Below are 22,261 nucleotides of genomic sequence, written 5' to 3'. Positions count from 1 at the left end.
CAAATATAGGACGGAGCGCAACTAAACGCCCGAATATGTGATGGGAAGCCGGGATTGTGGATGCAAATAATAAAATCTAGGTGGCTGCCAGGAAAACTTTTTAGGGGCTACCCTTCTCCGCTCGTCCTTTCTTCTATGTCGATTCTTCTTGCCTCAAAGAAACACAGTTCTGTCCCCTCAAACCATCCTGGCTTTCGCCTTCCCCATAGGCTCTGCCCAGCCTAAGGGCGGCAGGTTGGGGGATGAGGCTGGGGATGGATGGCAGAAGGTTGGTCTCCAAAAACGAGTCAGGGTCTCAGTGAGCTAGCGGGATGAGCCAGACTGGACAGGGGCAGCCCCAGCCGATTCAAGTCTCTGTCTTGACCTTTGCTCCCTACTTGTCAAATAAATACAAAGGCCCTGGGCTGTGGAGGGAGGGCTGGGGTGCGAGGAGAGCGAGGCGCAAAGACACCCACCCCTTCCGGGCTTATCTGGGCGCCCCCAGCAGAACAGTGTCCAGGATTCCGGCGGGATGCCAGGGGAGGGAGCTCGGGGTGAGAGGAGGGCCCTGAGGGAGGGGTCAGGCTCCTTCGCAAAGAGTTAATGGGAGAGGGGGAGGGGAGAAGACGCCGGGACCAGACGAGCCAGAGCTGGGGAGGGCAGCTGAGGATGGACTAGGGAGCCTGCCGGGTCAGAGGTCGGAAGAGAGAGCTGTGGGACTGAATTAGGGTACCCCTCAGCCCCAGTTCGGCCCGTATCTGGAGACCCGGTACTTCCTCTAGCGCTGGGGACTTTCAGTTTCATTTCATACCGCGCTCCATCCCGGGCCCCTTCCGGACCGCCAGCTCAGTCCCCGCCGCCACGATGACCAAAAAGTTCAGCCGCGCCAAGCTCCGAGAGACCGGCCAGAGATTCATGAGTTTTCTGGCCGCCCGGGGCCGGGGCCAGGAAACCGACCGCGAGCGGCTGCGAGATCTTTACAACGAAGACTTCAAGAGCAGGTACCCCTGGGGCTTAGCTCTTCCCCACCCCCTCGCCCTCCATCATACCCAGCCCAGACGACCCCACCCGCACCCGCTTTCCAGCAGCCACGACATCCTGCCCGCGCAACACCTTTCCTCCTGGTAGAGCCTGTACCGCCCAAGCGGGCAGCTGCAGGGCCCCATACCCATCCGAGGGAGCAGACCTCCCGTCGTCGTCCCCCACTGCCCACTCCCTACCCCCATTCCCGCTTTAGCGTTTTGGAGACCCCACTGCCCAGTATCTACCCGTTCCGACCAGGGCAAGACTTTAAACCCCAGAGAGCCGTCCTCTTTCCACCCCACAACCCCCAGCAAGCACCCAGAGAGGAAAAGGCACTAGTCCCGTGCCTAGCCACCCGCGTTTCGCCCGGGTCTTGGGGGTACGGCAGACCGCTGTGTTTATTTGGAAGAGGGCAACAATAAAAACGGTCGAGCTCCAAGGGTGCCTATCATCCCGGACTTGGAGAGGTAAAGCTGTATCTCCGAGAGAATCCCCTTTTCCCACTTCCCCAGCATAGCGTAGATTAAGAGCTTAATGAATGTTGTTGAACTGAATTTTACACACACACACACACACACACACACACACACACACACACACACACACACACACGGAGGGGGCGGGAACTGGGCAGGTTGGATAGGTCCTTTTCCTTGGGAACCTCGACACCGAAAATGCAAAAATTTCCCGGTTAAAGAATTAGGGACTCACTCTTCTGATGAGCCGTGGCTCATTTGTGCAGACCTGCACACCCAGTGGATTTAAATGTACCAATGACTTTACTACAGTTTCTAAAACTCCTTTTTTAAGATGGGGGACTGGACAGGAGGACGGGTTTAATTTAGTATATTCGGTGAGGTAAATCACAAGTGCAATTTTACATGGCCAACTTCTTACAGGATTTAGAGCTCAGAAATTTAGTCCAACCCCTTCATTTTACAGGTGAGGAAACAGGCCGAAGGAAGTGAAGTGACTTGCCAAAGGTTAAAACAGGTCCTCTGATGATTGTCTAGGCAAGGGGTCAGAGTATTAATCCAAAAGGTCAGAGCACCTTCTAGGTACTCCCTATTGTCACTGCCTTTCGGACATCTAGGCCTGACCTAGTATTTTGGGTTATTCCTAATGTTCTTGTGTGCGCCTGAACCCCCACACCCCGACTTGGCCAAGTTAGTGCTTTCAGTATCCCCTTGATTCCCACTGGGATGGGGTCCTTTCCTGTTTGGGCCTTTCCTCTACCCCTTTGGGCTTTCTCATTGGCTCAGCAGCTGGCCTCTGGGCTGAGTCTCTTTGAGTCCTGTGGGTCCTTAAAGCTCGCTCACATTCCCTTCCCCCAAAGTTAATTTACCACCTCTAATAGTTTAAGGTCTGTAGCTTTCTCTGCACTTTTTTTTTCCTATCTAAAACAGATCCTCCCCCTCCCCCAAAATAACCCTCTAATCTTTTTACCTTTGTCTTTCTTCCTACTCTGTTCTTCCTTTAATAGCTCACATTACCCTAGGGTCAGAAATTCACAACGTATATTTGCATAGAAAAGGCTATCTCTTCTTCTCGTTTCTCCTTAAAAATGTCTTAAATACTTTAAATCCTAATACTTGAATCCCCAGAGCCTAGTCTGAGGTCCACTCCTCAATCTCCACTATTGGGTGGCAGGGGTCAATATGGTTTTATTTAGGATTTTTGGATTAGCTATACTTCATCTCCATTATGGCACATTAATACCTTCTCCATTGCCACACCTGGTGTGGAGAGGAGGCCTTTGTAATGAGGAATTTGGTCCTTCCGTCCAAGTCATCCTAACGTTAATTGAGCACCAGGCATGGGACTAAGTGCTGGGGATACAAAGAAAGGCAAAAATCGTTACTGCTCTTAAGGAGTGTAAGATATAATGGGGGAGACATCATACAAACAAGAGATAGATAGATAAATGGATGGATGGATGGATGGATGGATGTGTATGTACATACAAGATAAATTGGCCATCATCTCAGCAGGAAAGCACTGGAGTTAAGACCAGGAAAGGCTTCTCAAAGAAAGTAGAATTTTAGCTGAGGCTTGAAAGAAGCCAAGAGGCAAAGAATTCCAGGCATGGAGGACAGCCAGTAAAAATGCATGGAATCAGGAGAGCTGGTGTCCTTTTCAAAGAACAACAAGGAGGCCAGTGTCCCTGAATAGTAAAGTACATGGAGAGGAGTAAGAAGACTGGAAATGTGGTAAGGGGCCAGGTTATAAAGGTCTTTGAAGCCAAACAGGATTTTATATTTGATCCTGGAGATAATAGAGAATAACTGGAGTTTATTGAAAGGGGGGCAGGGGAACCAGGATGAAGTAGTCAGATTTGCATTTTAGGAAGGTCATTTTGTTGCAGAATGGACTGGAATGGGGAGAGATTTGAGGCATAGAGATCAACTAGAAGGCTATTGTAAAAAATCAGGTGTGAGTGAGGTGATGAGGGCCTGTGCCAGAATGGTAACAGTGTCAGAGGAGAAAAGAGAGTGTATAAGTATTGTGAAGATAGAATGGACAGGACTTGGCAACATATTGAACCCCTTGATGACCCTTCCTACCTTGGATCCTAATCTCACCTACTCTTATTTCCTAGTCTCAGGTCCTCCAGCAGTTGTGGGGAGCATGGGGACCTTGAGGATCCTGTGCCTACCTTCTCCTCCATGCTTTATGGGATGCGCTTCTATGGGGAAGCTAAAGTCACCAAGGATAAGGTCAAGTTTTACAAGGTGAGACAATGAAATCCTCTCACCTAAGTTCACCCCTTAATATCCCACCTGTTTATATCCTTAGGAGGAGGGAGGGAAAGGATAGTTGAAGGAGGATAATGTGGTGCTTCCTTCCCTTGACTGATTTTCTTTTTCCCTGCCCACAGAAGAAGAAGAAAGTGAAGCAGGAAGACAAGGTTTTTAGGGAGATCAAACCTGCAGGATCCAAGAAGACAAAGTCCCAACTGGCAAAGATCTTCCAAGATCGGTATGTAGGAGTTGGAACAGGGATGGACCTAGAGATGAGGCATGGTGGAGACAGGGAGATAAGAACCAAGGACTGCTGTGTGGGCATGCTCTGGATCTGTCCTGCTGTCCTCTTCTTGGCTTCTTGGCTTTGACGGCTTCCATATTGGAAGAAATAAGGTACTATTGGGGATGAGATTTCCTCCTTTAATCCTCTCTTGTCCTTCCCACCTCCTGCCCTTCTTTAAATGATATGAAGGTAAATGAGAGGAGAGTAGAGTGGTTTGGTTTTGACCTAGTTTTCTAGCAGGAGAAAAAGTGTTGGGGTAAATCAGAGCTTTGACTTCCTGCCAGCTTTCCCCGCTGAAGTTGTAGAGAGATGAGCCCCAAGGGGCTGTGGCTTCTGTTACCTTAAAGAGATCAGGAACAACCAGGTGGGGAATTCAATAGGAACCCTGGGACAAGTGTTCCTAAGCAAGCTCATGGATGTGAAATCTCCTCTGTAGCTGACAGATGTTACAAATAAAATTGATAAGAGACTGAGGAAGTGAAATCTGAACATATTGATTTATTAGCAAGGCTTCCAGTCACATAACAAATCGGATCCAAGGCCCCTCAGTAGGCACAAGGACCTCAATGACAGTCATCAAAGCTTTGTTATAGTCTGTAATGAGGAACAAATCAGGTTACATGTTCCTGAGCAACAGAAACATTCCTTCTTATGGATTGGCTAAAGCATGGTAGTACCGAAGGGTATTAACCACAAGTTATGCTAACTAACCACAAGTTGTCCAGAACATTTTGTGGTTGTACTATCTACTTTCCCAGAAATTTTATGAACAAAATATTTATAGGAATACAGAATTTTAAGTCACAAAATGGATGTTATTCACAAGATGGAGTTGGTTTGGTTCTTTCAATACCCCCCTTTGATCCTTGGGGAGATCTATCCCCATGGATCACTTATCCAATACCAATTGCATAAAGTTCATTGTACATTTAGGATCAATATTTTGGGCCATCATCAGGTTAAAGTAATACAAAGTCTAACACAAAACAAAACAAAAAAATTATGAGACCTACAACAGTGAGTGCCCATTTGATTATAGTTGTAAAACGAAAAAGAGGGTTTCACCATGGGGTATCTGCATCTTGCTTGAGCAATTGGGTTTCTAATACAACCTGTTGCATTTTGTGGAGACTTGTTATTATCTCTCCTGATCGATTAACATAGGAACAACTGGATTGATTCATCATGGCAAGGGCCCCTCCTTATGAAGCAGTAATGAGCTCTAACACCATGTGATTTTGCATGAGTATCTGGGCTTTACATGGTTTTTGCTTCTATGGGAGGGTGGCCAAACAGTGGCCAAACAGCATTTCATGTAATTCCCACTTCAGTCTGCTTCACAATTAAAATAAAGCAAGGGAAAGTATATCAGGCCACTTTAAGTGGGTTTTACACATAATTTACCAGCAAGGGTTTTAAATTCTTTTACTTGTATACTCAACCTGACCCAAATTACCAAAGTAACCTAGAAAACTCAGCAAACATTAACACCATACTAAAGCATTCTAATAACGATATCTTCAAGTCTCCTTGTAACCTGATAACCCACTCTCAATGTCCATTTAATCAGCCCATTTCATCTTGAGTCCCAGAAGTCTTATGTAGTTGTCTGATTTCTAGAAACATTTTCCCTTAGACTTTCTGGAATAGGTCTCATTCTCAGGGCAGCTCTGAAGGAAGCTCTTCCTGGTAGATCTGCTTCTCTGGTTCCAAGGCAGTGTCAGAGTTGACAAGGAAGTGAATAAGAGAGATATTGTGAAGGTAGAATGGAAAGGAGATTCTTAGGTAATTCTGTTATAATCTGCCAGTAACAATATCAACATCCCTTCCGCATTGTGACTTTCCACATCCCAGTGTCAATATATCATGGGTCAGCATAAGAAATTAAATGGGAATTTTTGGGGAGTTTTGCAGAAGCTGCACATGAAGGCCAGAAGATGACACAGAGCCTATGACCAAATTCTTAATTTGAATTTTACAATAAGGTACTATAAACACCTCATAAAAGAAAAAGAATAAGAAAAATTCAGACTTCTTCTCTGGTACAAAGTGAGGGCCAAAAATTTTTATAGATTTTCTACATCTTGGGAGTGCTGAGCTCCTAACCCCTGAGATGTAGAAGGGATAACTGTACTCAATATAATTAAGTGCTGCATTCATAATGGCTTGACTTGGAAATCGAACCCTTCTATCTCTTTAAATTATTAGTGACTTCAAAAGAGAAAAATAATTTCAGTTTCTTTACAATTATCAATGCAATATGTAACATCCTTAATCCAATTTTGAGAACTTGTTACTACACTATATTCAAGGCCTATGTATCCCATTAGAAACATTTGGAAGCCAATCTCTCTGTCTCTCTCTCTCTCTTTCTCTCTCTCTCTCTCTCACACACACACACACACATATGTGTATACACACACACACACACATATACACATATATATACATACATATATACATGTACATATGTTCAATTTTTAATTCCCCCCCTTTTGAAGATATTACCTGAAAGAATGATACTTCAAGGACCTAATCTTAGCATCAATATATAACTATAAGCAAGTGGATGGCAAGTCCAACAACTCATTTACTCAGTTGCAAACAGTAAGATTTGTCCCACTTGCATGCTAGATTTCCACCGTTCACCTTGTCTGATTATAGAAATTTGCTATAAAAAGAAAAAGAGGGATATGGTTATGCCTATATCAAGACTAGTTCCTCAAGGGCACAGTCTGACCTGAAGTCATAACAGGGAAAATCTCTTCTTCCTTTGTTTGATTTAAGGCATGAGTCATTTTTAACAGCCAGTCATGTATTAAAGTTACACATTATTCACAGGATAGCAAAAGCCAGGCTCAAAATTAACCAGAATTAAAATTTCCTTTTCAGAAGGGAAAATATCAAAATGAGGAAAATGAGTCAAGAGACTCCTACCTCAGTCCATACTAAAATTGGCCCAATTATTGAGCAGCACATGCCATTTCCCTTGAATGGTGGACTTAAGGGCACTTCAGACAACTCTACCTGATATCAAAACTTAGAGCATCATCAAAACATATTCCCACAAGATTTTAACTTAAATAGCAAAGTTTCACTAATCACAGTTTAGAGCTAGGTTACTACTTTTCTTATATATTAATATCAGTTAACAATGAGCTAATATAAGGACATTTCATTTATCCTGCACTTATAAATTAGGAATTATTACATTCTGGAGTTTCACACATATACAATGAATACTAGTTCACATATGCAGTGAAGAGTTGGAGTTTCACACATATACAATGAATACTAGTTCACATATGCAGTGAAGAGTTATATATTGAAGTTAAATCTGTTTATTAACAGATATAATTTCATAATTCTTATAAGTGATCAAATAATCCTAGATGAAACCCTCTTGTCTCTATAAGCAAACTTGTAAATTTCCCCACTTTGGCTGAGAGGGGTCCTAAAACTTCAACACTTCTGTGTGGGATGAAAGACCCTCACCAATTAAAAAGTTAATAAGGAGCCATCTCAGGGTGGGAACAGAAATAAATTTTATTCAATTCTCGAGAATAGGGCATCCTCTGCCAGAACAAATCTAGCAAGGGAGGCGCTTTACAAGGGGCAAGGTGCCAATAATTATACCTAATACAAGAGAATTCCCACCCACCTCTGACCCTTCGCACCATTGGCTGGGAGGTGGGCTTATAATTTGAGCGTGGAAAAACTAGACAAGGAACCAGGAGAAACTCCAATTCCCATTCCCTCAGTTAATGTTTACAACTGAGGTGACTTCTATAAATCTGAAGAAGGAGAATAGGATAAGGAGAGGGGGAGACCCTCTCCATTCTTCTACAGTACTTTTACAGTAAAGAAAAGCAGGTCACAGTGACCCTATTCTTACTGAGCAAATCTTTAAACCAGAACCAGAAGAAAGAACAAAAAGTTTCAGGGTAAACTTTCCCAGAGGCTGAGCCATCAGACTCTCACAGCCTCAGCAGAATTTTCCACTTCCCTATTTCCCTATTTCTCGATTTTTAAACATTTCTTAGTATAGAAATAGAAATATATTTATACATATCTTCCCTGTGAAGTCTTCACATTTTATTTACTTCACACACTTCAGACTCTCACAACATGTGGTTAGTAGCAGGGCTGATCAGTTCTTATGACTTGAGTCCACATAGGAAGTCTAACTTAAGGATTTTCTTAATTTTATCTCCCAACAAGACATTATCCACTTGAAAGCAAACACACCCTATTAAATAGTACTTGGGTATGCTTGCCTTAAATTTATTTTATTTATAATCATAAATTACAACTTTATATAATTGCATTATATAATTTACGTTTTTATTATTAAAGTATATTGATCAATTAATTGATATCAATTATAATAAAAGTAGTTATTAATTTAATTAGAATAAATTGAAATATTAACAATGTGATTTATATAATTATATAGTAAAATAAAAATAAATTATAAACAATTTAAATTAAAAAAATAAACAATTATGAGTAAAGAGGTAAGAGACTGAGATTTAACAGTTTTTAAACATTTTGATCACATGATTTTAACAGCTCAAATCATAATCTAACAACATCAAGATAAAAGACATTACTTTTCTAATGGCATTTCTGAAACAATAGTTTCTCAAATTTCACCAAAAAAAATTGGAAACAGTACTTACATTTACTAAGATTTATATAGTCCTTTCCATGTGCCAGGCACTATGAAATCATAGCACATGACGTGTGTATACACATACATCTATAATGATATATTCATATGCATATGAAATCACACTTTACAATCATTTCATTTGATCCTCAGAACAATCCTGGGAGGTAGGTGCTGTTATTATTCTCCCTGAGACTTTTTCTTTCCTTTTAAATCACCCAAAAAGCCAAATCAATTCCTTTTGTTTTCTTAACCTAACCTCAGCAGAGATCAGACTTTGGACACATCTTACCTTACCCTCAGGCTTTTCAGTTGTAACTCCGTGAAGGTCAAAGAGCACAGGGCACTTGGTAGGCAGGAAAAGCAACATTTTTTTTTAAGATGCTTAAATTTCTACAAAGGCCTTTAGTATAACTATTTACACCAGACCAAAGAAAACAATATCTTCTTTACCGGTTAGTTTGCATTTGCTAAGTCCTATGAGTTTTCTTTTGTAATCCTAAATTGATTGGGGGGAAAGGTACTGAAGAAGACATTCAGCATTTGTTGAAGAGGTGTTTCTCTAAAAGTTTCTAAAATATTTCTTATCTCAGTGGAATCAAACCTTCTCAAACCCCTTTCCAAACTCTTAATTTTTTCTTTCACATTAATATTCACTCACACGATCAATACAAAGGCACTCTGCCTTTCTTTAGATTTCTACCTATTTTTCTCTTTTCTCTACTTTCTTAAACCTTCTCTTGTCAAGAAAGAGTTAATAATAGGCAGTTCTTAAATGCCAGAGAAATTTAAATTGTAAACTGCTTTCTCTAATGAGTGGAATCACCTTCCTTCCTTGCAACAAATCTGCCACTCTCCAGGGAAAGAGTGATACTTTCACAGAGTTTTATTAACTAACATTAACTAACACAGAGTTTCATTAACTAACACAAATTTATTATGTAATTATATTACAACGCCATAAATTCCTGCAGATTGGGAACAAGATTCCCTTAATTCTTATCTTTGTCTCTTGTCTGCCTCCCCCTTTAGCCAGAGTTAGAAATGCAGAGAGGGAGAGGGAGAGAGAGAGAGAGAGAGAGAGAGAATATTCCTGAAGGCTTTGAAAGTTCCTCAAAAAATTTTTTCACTATTTTTTTAAAATTCTTTTTCCTTTGGCTGATCAGGACACAGGAAGAAGTTGATTTGATTTACACAAAATGTAGATAATACAGTAAAATAGACACATAGATGTACTTGCTGGTGAAGTTCCTCCCCTTCACCTCCCATTGAAACAATAATCAAAAAGTCAGTGGGAGATAAGAAGCAAAAAACCCTGTCAACAGAAGTCAGTGTGCACAATTTTCTAAAGGCTACATCAAAGCTTTTAATTTGCAATAATTGAAAGTTCCTTTTTTGGGCCATATCAGAGACCCATCAAGATTTTTAAAAAAATATATTTTAGCCCAATCTTAACACAATTTAAGAGCTCTATTTTTAGTCATCCCCTTCTGAGTGGAAGACTTCCCCTGCTCCCAGGCCAATAAGACACTTCCAGTAGGGGGTGTCCATATGAATCCTTTACAGTTGTAGACCAAGTTTCACCCAATTTAATAGTGTGCTTTAAAAAATAAATCATTCTTGGTTGAACTGGTCCCAAGATATTTGAAGTTTTTCCAGGAGGTTCCCTTTGGAATTCCCTTCAGCATGCTACTCACCAACTGTATCCTATTATTGCCTTAAGTGCCTTCCCTTGGTTTTATACCTTTAAGGGACTCCCCCACTAAAGTAGAGGCTTACCTTAGCTTTGAAGATTGAAGGTGAGTCCAGCCTCTGAGATAGTCCTTCTTGGAGAAATCTTCTAGTGTACTTCAGGAAGTTCTGAGGCTGTCTCAGGCCAGGGTCCTTCTCTCAACCTCCTTGCTGGCTCACCAAAATTCTGGAATAAAACTGATAAGAGACCGAGGAAGTAAAATCTGAGCATATTGGTTTATTAGCAAGGCTAGCAGTTGCATAACAAATTAGATCCAAGGCCCATCAGTAGGCACAAGGTCTTTGGATGGCAACCATCCAAGCATTGCCCCTGCCACCCTGACCTCTCCCCTCCCCAACCCCGACACAATTATCAGATTCTTCTTCTTCCAGGGCTAAATATGTCCGTGGGAAACATGGTGTGGATGTGGAGGCTGAAGGAGTCTACAGGAGCCGAGATGGGCAGCTAGTTGTTCGCCTAGATTTGAACCAGAACGTGACATTGATCCTGAGGCTTCAGAATAAGGGAAGTTATCCCGTTATCCTGCTCCGAATCATTCCACTTTGCCGGGTCTCCCAGATAATTTTCAAGTCAGATATCCAAGAAGATGTGCCGATCACACTAGATCCTGGTGAGGGGGATGTGGCAGAAGGTCTCTGTTCTGGGGAGAGATTCTCAAGAGAGGGTCCTTGATGAGGACAAGGTGATGTTGCAGGAAAGGGGCCATCTGTGTGTTGGGGAGAGTGGCTTTCAAAGACAGGGTCTCTGGTTAAGAATGGGGTCTCACTGAGGTGGATCCTGTATGATGTTGGGGGGAGGGATCCCTTCAGGGTGTCCCCTCATACCTTCAAAATTTTCTCCCCCCAGGTGAGTCTCACGAGCTCCACGTCCATTGTCAGACCAGTTACGTAGGCTACTTCCCTGCAACGGTGCTGTGGGAGCTGCAGGGACCTTTGGGATCCAGGATGGAGGAGCCGGGAATCTTCAGCATTGCCCGATTCCTTGCTGTTGTGGCCCGAAGCCCCCTGGCTGACCTGCTGAAGCCCACAGCTCCTTACCAACGCAGCAGACCTACACCACACCCTGCTTTAACCAATCGGGTGGAAGATGGGGAGAGACCAGACAGGTAACAACATCCTCTCTAGGGACAAAGATTTCCCAACCGACTCCCTGCCTCCCAGGATAGAGAGTGCCCATAGCGGGCTGGAAGTCAGGTGTGGATTTCTCGCTTCTAACTTTTTCATGACCTAGTACAGGCTGTTTAAATTCTGACTCTTAAATTTTCTCATTTTCAAAGTGGAGATAATGACTAACTACTGTGTTACTGAGTTGGTGTAGGCCATGGTTACTACAGGCAGTTGGGGTGGTACAGTGAACAGTTTTGGATCTGCAGAAAGGAAGACCCATGTTTGAGGCTTACTAGCTATGTGACTCCTCTCTGTCTCAGGTTCCTCCTCTATAAAAGCTAGTAATTACACCTAACTCAGAGATGTTGGGGGGCTGGGGAGAGGGTGGGAAATCTAAGTCCAGGGCTTCCCAAACTGTAATTGCTGTGTGAATGCTGTTACTACTTTGGAAGAAGGAGGAAAGGAGGAAAATGTATGAAAAGGTTCAGATGCTCTTTGTATCCACAGTGGTTGTCTTACTGTGATTATTTATTTTCCTCATCCCTGCAGGGGTCAGGGGTATGACCTGGAGATGACTTTGAGTCTTCCACAGTACCACTGCCCGAAAAATCTAAAGCAAGTGATTCCGCAGCTCCTGAAATCAGCGAGTTTCAACCATCATAAAGATGTGGCTAAGATCCAGTGTGTACCTAACTCTCCTACCCCTCCCCGCCTCAGCCTCGCTGCCCCACTCCCCACCTAAGTTGAAGCCAGGTGCATTCTTTCCACCCCTTTTGCCTCCATTTTTCCCCCTTAGTGGAATGGGTTTGATTCTTTAAGAACCAATTGGGGAATAGCATGAAGAGGCCCAGAATAAATGTGTAGGGTAGAGCTCTCGTGGAGGAATTTGTGGAAAGAAATGAAAGAGAATGTCATGGTATAAGAAGAAAAATAGGGATAGTTTGTGAGTGACGGCAATGCAGGGAGCAGCCACACTGATGGATGGGGTCTTCCCAAGTATCTTAAGAAGGAAAAGCATAAAGCCTGGGCCAGGGGGAAAAGGAACCGCTGTATGGCTAAGGCTCCCTTGATGGAAAGGGAGCATACACCTTGCAGCAGAATATCTGGGTTGGGCACCCAGCTCTGCCAGCTACCAGCATTCTTTGCGCCTCAGTTTCCCTTAATTCTAAAACTGGAATAATATTACCTACTAATAATAATGCTATCTTACCTGGTTGCTGAGAGTTTCTAATGAAGTAGTGTACAGAGCAAACCTTAAATGTCATACGAGCATAGGCTGTTGTTATTGATTAGTGTTACCTCCTCCTCCTTCCCAATTTGACTCAGTTTCCTCATCTGCCAAATGAGCTGGAGGAGAAAATCATATACCTCTCCCAGTATCTTTGCCAAAAATACCCAAACGAGGTCAGCAAGAGTCGGATATGACTGAAAAACGACTGAACGCACTACCCCGATTGAATGGAGACAGGAATTGCTGTGCCCTACCACTTTCTCACTACCTGGGTGACCTTAATCAAGTGCCTCACACTCCCTGGGCCCGAGTTCCCTCATCTATAAAATAAGAGGTTTAAATGAGATGGTCTCTTCTAGTTTCTATGATCCCATGACCCTACTCCTCTCCTCTGCCTCTTATACCAAAGGCTACAACTGGGAGAGGGTAGAAGATATTGGGGGAAGAAGGTTGATCCATCCTGCTTTCTATCCTAGAAGCCAGCTGAAGACTGAACTAAGTTGGAGGAATTATGAGGAGAAACTTCGGCTGCTTCTACACCTGGAAGAGCTACAGATGGAGCAAGACATCCGCCACTATGACCTGGAGTCTGTCCCCATGATTTTGGACCCAAAGGAACGAAACCCCCAGCTCCTCATCTTAGAGGTGAGCATTTTGTGAGAGGACCAAGAGGAGCAGGGAGGCAGAGAAGGGAGGCTTGGATCCCTTTCTTGGGCATGATCAATCAGCCAGTACAAGAGAAAGTGGGAAGGCAGAGAAAGAAGGCTTGGACAGGCTATGGACAGGCAGTCAGTCAGTACAAGAGGAAGTGCATTCATGTGTGCGTTAAGCACACTGAAAACAGAACACCATGCAGACTAGAAACAAGTATGGAATAATATATTGCAGATAATTGTGAAACCATGACTAAAGATGCACAGAATAAAGGAGTGTTGTAGGGATTGAAAATGGGTAGAATCAGGGAGAATTTCCTGGAGAGACTGAAGTTGAAGATTGTAAAGCTCTGGAGCACAGATGAAGAGTGGAAAATGGTGTTAGACATAACTATTGTTAAGTCATTGTTCAGTTTTCTATGACTCTCCATAACCCCATTTGGGGTTTTCTTGCCAGAGGTACTGGAGAGATTTGCCTTTTCTTCTCCAATTCATTTTACAGATGAGGAACTGAGGGAATTAGGGTTAAATGACTTAGCCAGGGTCACACAGCTAGGAAGTATCTGAGGTCGGATTTGAACTCAGGAAGACTCCACACTGTGTCACCTACCTGTCCTAGACAGAATCAGGATGGCCCTTAAAAAAGAAGGGTTCCTGGAGAGTCAAGGAACAAGGGTAGTTACAAAATTCTGGCTCCTTAGCTGTGTTGCTGAAACTGTCTTGCCTTGATAAGCCTTGGTTTCTACCTTTCCCTCAACCCCTAACTTAGAGTGTGTGGATAGCTAGATGGCACAATGGATAGAATGCCAGGCCTGGAGTCAGGAAGACTCATCTTCCTGAGTTCAAATCTTCCTAGATGTGTGACCCTGACCAAGTCACTTAACCCTGTTTTACTCAGTTTCCTCATCTGTCAGATGAGCTGGAGAAGGAAATCACATTACCTCTCTCAATATCTTTGCCAAGAAAACCCAAATGGTGTCACCAGGAGTTGGATATGACTGAAAAATGACTGAACACATTGCACCTTAAAGTGGTGATTGGATGGAGACAGGAATTAGAAGGGAAGGAGCTGCAGGGAAGGTTCAGTATAGAATGGCACATCCCTAGGGCTCTGGGCCTAGACATGGCAGAGCTTACCCTCCCCAAACCATTTCTTCTTAAAATGATAATGCGGTGTGTGTTTCTCCCAGTGGGTGCTCATCGCCATACTTTTTCTGCCAGGTTCCTGGAGTAGCTGAGAACCGTCCTTCTGTCCTTCGAGGGGACCACTTATATGCTATCCCGACCTCAGACCAGGGCCAGGACGCGATCACCTATAAGGGCTTTGTGCATCGGGTTGAGTTGGATCGGGTCAAGCTGAGCTTCTCTCCAGGGTAACGTGGAGGGAAGGGGAAAGCCTGGTGTGTTAAATGGGGGGAATAGGAGCAGGCGTTCTTTTCATCCTGGGTCTAGGGGAAGTGAGATTAGGCAAGTGGATGGACTTCTTCATGTATGAAATAAAGTTGGGGTGAGGGGGAAGCTGAGCCTATAGCAAAGGTCTTTTTCTGAGCTTCAGGTCAGAGCTTGAGAAGGAGTCTGACAGCCCTAGATTTAGGAAAGGCCAGGTTAAGCCTTGAGCTTGTGGGGTTATATGAGTTGTGGGAATATAAAGAAAAAAGTCCTGAGAAAAACAGAGGGAGGGGGTGTATTGCCCATCTTAATCTCATGTTTTCCCTTTGCCCCTTTCCCCAGACTCCTGAACCGGTTTGTGAATGGGATGACCTTCAAGGTGACCTTCACCTTCAACCGGCAACCCCTACGAGTTCAGCACCGGGCCCTGAAATTGGCAAGGCCCCATCGGCTGGAGCCACTGCTGTTTCCTTCCTCCCCCCGTGGGATCCCTCTCCTGCCTTCCAAATTGCAGCTTTCGTGAGCAAACGGGTGGAGGGGTATTGGGACTGTTGAGCTATGGTGGAAGGGTTAGAAACAGGGAGAAGCTGATGGGAAAATGGGGAGAGGGTGAGTCAGGTCTGGGTTTGGAAGGATCCCCTGCTGAGTTTTCTAGCTTCAGAGCTGTGTGGCTCCAGTGGTCCTGGGAATGCAAGAGTCCACCTAGTGTCCACCCGACACCTGCGGTCTTTGTCTCATCTTTTTCCAAGGCTATATGACCGCAATCTAGAGTCCAACCCCGAGCAGCTGCAAGCAGTGAGACACATAGTTCTGGGCACTTCTCGTCCCGCTCCCTACATCATCTTTGGGCCTCCAGGGACTGGAAAGACTGTCACCCTGGTGGAGGCTATTAAGCAGGTCTGGGTCCAGCAGAAACACTCTGTCCTCCTACTGAACTCTTTCCACCCAACACCAAGACTTTGGCGCCCCCTCCAGGTTCCTGAAAGTGTATGCCCTTGAAATAGCTAGAGAATGGGTTGTAATGGGGAGGCTGCATGGCACCCTGTCCTGGGCACATTCTTAGGATTTCAGGCCACTGGTAAGGGTCTCCAGGAGCTCCTGTCACTGCTTTTCCCATCCCTTCAAAACTCCCTTTCCAAAATAAAACAAAGCTCAACAAATTTTAATTCTCCCATAGGTTATAGGGCAAATGTACCTTTGCCCTTGGGGGAACTCAGACCTGGAAAAATTTAAAAAAATGGATCTGTGCTCTCTCTCTTTCCCACTGGGGGTCTGGGGATGGGGAGTTTTTGAAGAATACTGCACCCCCAGGTGGTGAAGCACCTGCCAAATGCCCACATCCTGGCCTGTGCCCCGTCCAACTCGGCGGCTGACCTGCTATGCAAGAACCTCCGGCTTCATTTACCCAGTTCCATCTACCGCCTCCTGGCTCCCAGTAGGGATATCCACTTTGTACCTGAGGAAATCAAGGTGACTGAGGGTGGGGGTAGGATTGGTGGTTGAGAAAGGCATCTGGGGGCAGCTAGGTGGCGCAGTGAGTAGAGCACCAGCCCTGGAGTCAGGAGGACCTGAGTTCAAATCCGGCCTCAGACACTTGACACACTTACTAGCTGTGACCTTGGGCAAGTCACTTAGCCCCAATTGCCCAGCCTTCCCCCCTGCAAAAAAAAAAAAAAAAAGAAAGAAAGAAAAAAGAGAAAGGTATCTGGGAACCCTGGGAGGAGGAGAGTTAGATGAACACAAGTTTTATGAGATTAAGAACTAAGAATATAGGCTGACCATCTGGTCCTCCTGAGGAAACTGAGGCCCAGAGAGATTAGATTTCTTCTGGTGTATGTCACACAGGTAGTAGGTACCAGAGCCAGACAGAAGTAGGCAGACAGCATCAGTTCAGAGGAGCCAGGAAGTGAGATTTGGGAGACAGGGTGGGGTGGCAGTGAGGAAGACAGGCTGACCCTCACCTTGTCCTACCTGATCCTCCCTATCCCCAGTCCTGCTGTAACTGGGACCCACAGAAAGGGATTTACATTTACCCTGCCAAGAAGAAGCTGCAGGAATACCGTGTTCTTATCACCACCCTCTTCACTGCTGCCAGGTGGGGCGTGTGTGAGAGTTTGTGTGTCTGTGTGTCTGTGTGTGGTTGGGAGGGATACGGTTGTCTTTGGGTGAAGCCTGACCCACCTGATACTCCCAGGCTGGTCTCGGCTGAGTTCCCACCCAGTCATTTCACACATGTCTTCATTGATGAGGCCGGCCATGCTGTGGAACCTGAGTGCCTTGTGGCTGTAGCAGGTGAGAAGACTAGGGTGAGGTGAGGGGCTATGGAGGTGGGATGCAGAATCCTGGATGATCGACTAGGGAGCTCTCCCCTTTGCTTATGCTACCCCCCAACCCCCACCAGGGTTCACCCTTCTAATGCTTCTGCCATCTCCAGGATTGTTGGCCATTCAGGATTCAGATAATATAGACGGACAACTCGTCCTGGCTGGAGATCCTCAGCAGTTGGGGCCTGTGCTGCGTTCTTCCCTTGCCCAGAAACATGGGCTGGGTAAGTAGAGGTGGTTGGGAGAATGTTTCAATTATTATGATGAATCCAGGATCTCAATGTGGGCATGCCCTCTGATGATTTTGTAAATAACCAGTACGCCACTTGGGCTGTCCCTCTGGTACCCTCCACTTCTGCTGTGTGGCTGTCATAAGTGAAGTGACTTCAGATTCCTAGCAAGTGGTTATTTACTTGGAAGGGTGTGTGCGTGTTTGTGGGGAAGGGGGATGGACCTACTCTACCTCCCTTCTACACATGACAATTCCTCAGATACATGAAGAGAGTTATCATGTCCCCGCCAGACTTCTCTTCAGTGCAGGCTAAGCATCCCCACTTCCTTCTTATGACATTATCTAGAGGTTTATCACCTTCCTCCAGCACAGGGATTTTAGGATTTCTCAGGAACTGGATCACAAGAAAACACCACTCCCTTCACCCCAACAATTTAGGAGTGACATGGTTTCCTATCCCAATGTCGCTCAACAGTATCTCTAACTGACCCCCATGCAGGTGTTTCTCTGCTGGAGCGGCTTCTGAAACACAACCCGCTGTACCAGAAGGCCCCCAACGGGTATAACCCCCAGCTCATCACCAAGCTGTTGCGCAACTACAGGTATCCCCTCCAAGATCTGCTTCAACCCTTCCCCTCATCACCAAACCCCACCTCCTTTCTGCCACAATCTCTTCCTGTTGGCCCTCTTAATTGTCCTTCCATAAAAATAATCGTTTAACGGGGTCAGCTAGGTGGTGGTGCATCGGCCCTGGAGTCAGGAGAACCCAAGTTCAAATCCGGCCTCAGACACTTGACACGTACTAGCTATGTGACCTTGGGCAAGTCAACCCCAATTGCCCTGCCCCCCCCCCAAAAATACTCATAACCACCTTATCTCATTTTAGCACTTTATAAATCACAAAAGTACTTTCGTAACCAGTTATCTCATTTGGTCCTCACAATGACTTGGTGAGATTGTGAGAACACCCAACAATATCTCCACTTAACAGTAAGGTTAAATGACTTGCCCAGAATGAGCACAAGAATGTTGGCCTTCTGCTTCTATGTAGCCTAGTGGGGTTTTTTTCCCCACTTAAAACACACCTTCTCCTGGCCTGGCCATGGGACTATTGTCATGGGACTGCTCCTCAAAGCCTTCCCTAGCCAGTGGAGGTAAATGTTTCCATATATCAATTTCAGGGGAGTAGAGAGCACAGGGACAGGGGAATATATTAGAAGATTTAGATTACAAGATTTAACATGACATTTGTGGGGCGCCTATCGTGGGATAAAAAGTGAAAAATAGTTCCTACCCTTGAGCAGCTAATAGGGTCTAATGGGGGAATAGGGAGTGTACACAGCTAGGTATGAATACAAGTTAGCACATGATGGCCAATAAAGAGCTTGCTTTCAGAAGTCATGGGGGACATCATGAGTGAAGGTGAGGAAGAAGTATGTTCTAGGTACAGGAAAACAGTCTGAGCAAAGGAATGCATAGAGGCAGGAGGATATAGTTCAATTTGATGAAAGCATAGGGAGTTGAAGTGGGGGTGATGGTGTTGAAAAGAGAGGGTGGAGCCAGACTCTACAAGGCTTTAAATGCCAGGGTTTTTGAGCAGTGATTTTGAGTAATATGGTCAGACCTGTATATTAGGACAACTCACTAAGAATCTGACCTTGTTGCTGGTCTACACCTCTATTTCCTTTCCTCTGTCTCCCTCCCCCTTTCACCCCTAGGTCTCACCCTGACATCCTGTTCATCCCGAACAAACGGTACTATGATGGTGAACTAGAGGCCTATGCTGACCGAAAGTACATAGAGCGATATTGTTGCTGGGAGGGACTGCCTCACCAGGTTGGTAGGGGTGGAGGTAGAAGTTTCTAAAGGGGACTGAGCAAGGTCACTTGGGTTGTCATCTGTGAAGAGAGTAGATCTGGTTTTTTGGGTTGGTGCGATGAAGGAGCTCATTTTAACCTTTTTTTTTTTTTGTGGGAAGGCAGGGTGTTGGAATCTCCCATTGAGTAAATTTGTCCATGCCAATTCAGATCTGCACCGACTTTGCAATTGAGTCTTAGTGAATTACTGGTTTGACTCACCCAGGGTCATCTATCTGATATATGGCAGAAAGACTAGAACTTAGGTCTTCCTGACTCTAGACTAGCTCTCTTAAAAATTAAGGCACCCTGCCAAACATCCCTTCCTCAGGTAGCGTCTTTGTCTGATTTGCCCCATTTTTCACCAGAAAGGGGCAACTTAATGGGAAGCAGATACTCAGGAAAACTGTAGGGTCTTGGGGTGCAGGGGGAAACCAGGTGTCTCAGATCCCTTATCTTCTCTTTAGCCCTAAAGAGAGATAGAAGGCCACCCTGTCTTGGTCAAAGAGCTTGGGGGGGCGGGTTTTGGGGAAGGTTAAGAGGCAGGTAAAGATGAAGTCTATGTTTAAGGCAGAAACATTCACTTAGTCCTGGGTGCAACATCTCTGTGGTTGGCCCCAGTAATGGGGAGAAAAGGCAGGACCCCCTTAGGTTGACTGTGATTCCATACACTCATCACCCCAGGGCTTCCCGATCATCTTTCATGGTGTGATGGGCAAGGATGACCGTGAAGGAAACAGCCCATCTTTCTTCAATGCAGAGGAGGCAGCCACAATTGTTCTCTACCTGAAGAAACTTCTGACCCCATCGTCTAAGAAAGGCCAAGGCCGGCTGAGCCCCCAGCACGTGGGAGTTATCTCCCCATACAGGAAACAGGTTAGACCTCCAACTCCAGTGGGGTGATATGAGCTCCCTAGGACCATCTTTGCCATGCCACATTCACCTGTAGTTGTCCATAGGAGGGAATGGCTTTGCTATGGCGGCTATTCTAAGGAAGCGTGTGACTTCCTTTCCACTAAAAGGAAAAGTTGCTGGAAGATATTTTACAAAACCATCTAAGCCAAGCCCTTCCCTCATGTATGAATAGATGGAGAGGTCAGCTGAAGCACCCACTTTTCTCGTTTCAGGTGGAAAAAATCTACCAGTGTATCACCAAGCTGGATAAGGAACTTCGGGGGCTCAACAATATCAAGGATTTGAAGGTGATGGCCTTTTTTTTTTTAGCTCATTCTCTTTAAGTCCTGGGGGTTCGCTTCCATTCCTATTTCTGCCCTGCCCCTCACCTCCAACATCTCTACACACTCTGGGGCCTTCCCAATGGACTGCGCCTTGATTTCTCATCTCTCCTCCCCTTCCTCACACCCCCACTTCCCTTGCTTGTAGGTGGGCTCCGTGGAGGAGTTCCAAGGCCAAGAGCGGAGTGTTCTTCTTGTGTCCACTGTCCGTAGCAGCCAGAGTTTTGTCCAGATGGATTCTGACTTCAATCTGGGCTTTCTCCGAAATCCCAAGGTTAGGGGGAGAAGGGATGGGGGGAACGGGCTGAGTTTAAGGCCTGGGGAGATAGCTCTGGCGCCGCCCCAACCTTGTTCTTCCCTCTTTGTTGCAGAGATTCAATGTGGCAGTGACGCGGGCTAAGGCCCTGCTTATCATCGTGGGGAACCCTCTGCTCCTACGCCAGGATCCTGAATGGCACATGTGAGGAGCATGGGAAGCCTTAACCACAAGGCCTCCCCTATCCCCACCCCCAAGCCCTTTCCCTTCTGCCTTAAAGCCTCACAGAATTACCTAGGGCTAGCAGGGGGATGGAAAAGGTGAAAAGAAGGCCAGACAGACACTTCCCTCTCCTCTGGATTCTAGGGGGGAGGGTGGACAGTATTGTAATCTCTAGGGAGAGGATAGTATCAAGATCCTAGAGTTATGTTGTGTCTGCAAGTACATGTGTATACACACATACACATACACAAAAATAAGGCAGGCTATGCAAATCACTTAACCTCGAAATTTCACCATGTGTCAGTTGGGCATAACCAAACCCGATGATGAACATAAGATGTCATCGTCCCTCCCCTCCCCCCCACCTTCCCTAGGTTTCTGAATTTCTGTAAAAAAAATGGTGGCTACACCGGGTGCCCCTTCCCCAACCTGGAACTAGAGGAGACCCTGGAGCAACAGCTGAGCACCCTGAGCCTTGGCCCCTCTACCTCAGGTAAGGTAGCCCCAACACTGAGGTCACACCCCAACCCAAGGGTCCAAACAAACCCTTCTCTGCCCATCCGGCATCCCTTCCTCCTTTTTCCAGAAATTCACCCTCATGACTGTGTCCCCCTGGCAAGTGGCCTTCAGCAGCAAGTGGAACCACCCTGGAGAAATGAGCTTTAAGGAGACCGTTCCTTCCCTCTCAGCCCTGGCCCAGCCCCAGCCATCAGCCAAGCTTCATGCCTGTATTGTTCCAAACACTGAAGAAAAGAATCCCACTGGGCAGGAAAGGGGGAGGGGAGAATAAGGGGGGACAGAAGGGAGAAATTGACAAACCAAGCCATTCCCCCTTCTCCCAGCTAGAGATGACACATCAGGCTTCTGGGGGTTTTTTTTTGGGGGGGGGGTGGAGGGAAGGAAGAAGACTCTGGAAACAATAAAATTTGTTCTAAGCCATGACCTCTGGGCCTCCACAGTCCACCTCCCCACAGCTTCCTGCTGGGCCAGGCTCTCCCTTCCAAAAGATGGGGTGGGACCGAGAGAAAAGGGGCAGGGAAAAGGACCTTGTCCCCACCCCCAAACCCTAAGGCTGAAGGAGGAAGCAGAGTGGGAGGTGTACCCGGAAAGCCACCCACACAGGTTTCTAATTTTAGCCACTGTCCAAGGCCACTCCCCTCCACTCCGCCTTCTCTGGCACCGGGCCAAGACTGACCTCATTCTGAGCCCGGCCTGGGGGAAAAGGGGGGGGTGGGGGTGGTGTGCTGTGTGGCTCCACACACCAGCCCCCTGGCTTGGCTGCCTCCTTTTCCTCCAGGAAGGA

General features: G+C 45.6%; 1 protein-coding gene across 1 annotated transcript; it reads left to right on the top strand.

Annotated features, from left to right (window-relative positions):
• The first annotated feature begins 573 nt into the window (after positions 1 to 573).
• MOV10 (Mov10 RISC complex RNA helicase) lies at positions 574 to 21,899 on the top strand. The gene is made up of 22 exons (XM_036768068.1): positions 574 to 980; positions 3,602 to 3,734; positions 3,881 to 3,981; positions 10,826 to 11,064; positions 11,301 to 11,559; positions 12,110 to 12,241; positions 13,268 to 13,436; positions 14,666 to 14,817; positions 15,176 to 15,352; positions 15,583 to 15,730; positions 16,145 to 16,303; positions 16,825 to 16,928; positions 17,028 to 17,125; positions 17,268 to 17,381; positions 17,889 to 17,991; positions 19,108 to 19,225; positions 19,930 to 20,121; positions 20,373 to 20,447; positions 20,629 to 20,754; positions 20,852 to 20,940; positions 21,333 to 21,451; positions 21,545 to 21,899. Exons 1-22 carry the CDS (start codon positions 844 to 846, stop codon positions 21,622 to 21,624), a joined length of 3,024 nt encoding a protein of 1,007 aa, XP_036623963.1. The 5' UTR covers positions 574 to 843; the 3' UTR covers positions 21,625 to 21,899.
• Positions 21,900 to 22,261: the final 362 nt, after the last annotated feature.

This window comes from Trichosurus vulpecula, chromosome 7, assembly GCF_011100635.1.
Source record: "Trichosurus vulpecula isolate mTriVul1 chromosome 7, mTriVul1.pri, whole genome shotgun sequence".
In the NCBI taxonomy this organism is placed as follows: Eukaryota; Metazoa; Chordata; class Mammalia; order Diprotodontia; family Phalangeridae; genus Trichosurus; species Trichosurus vulpecula.
The sequence above is the reverse complement of the archived record's forward strand: the minus strand, read 5'-3'. Positions and strand labels throughout refer to the sequence as shown.

What these genes read in the sequence shown, in the direction of transcription:
- MOV10 (XM_036768068.1), top strand. Translation starts at nt 844, where the DNA reads ATGACCAAAAAGTTCAGCCGCGCCAAGCTCCGAGAGACCGGCCAGAGA. An exon ending in GCCGATCACACTAGATCCTG is followed by an intron (nt 11,065 to 11,300) that starts GTGAGGGGGATG and finishes TTCTCCCCCCAG; the next exon opens with GTGAGTCTCACGAGCTCCAC. An exon ending in AAAGATGTGGCTAAGATCCA is followed by an intron (nt 12,242 to 13,267) that starts GTGTGTACCTAA and finishes TTTCTATCCTAG; the next exon opens with AAGCCAGCTGAAGACTGAAC.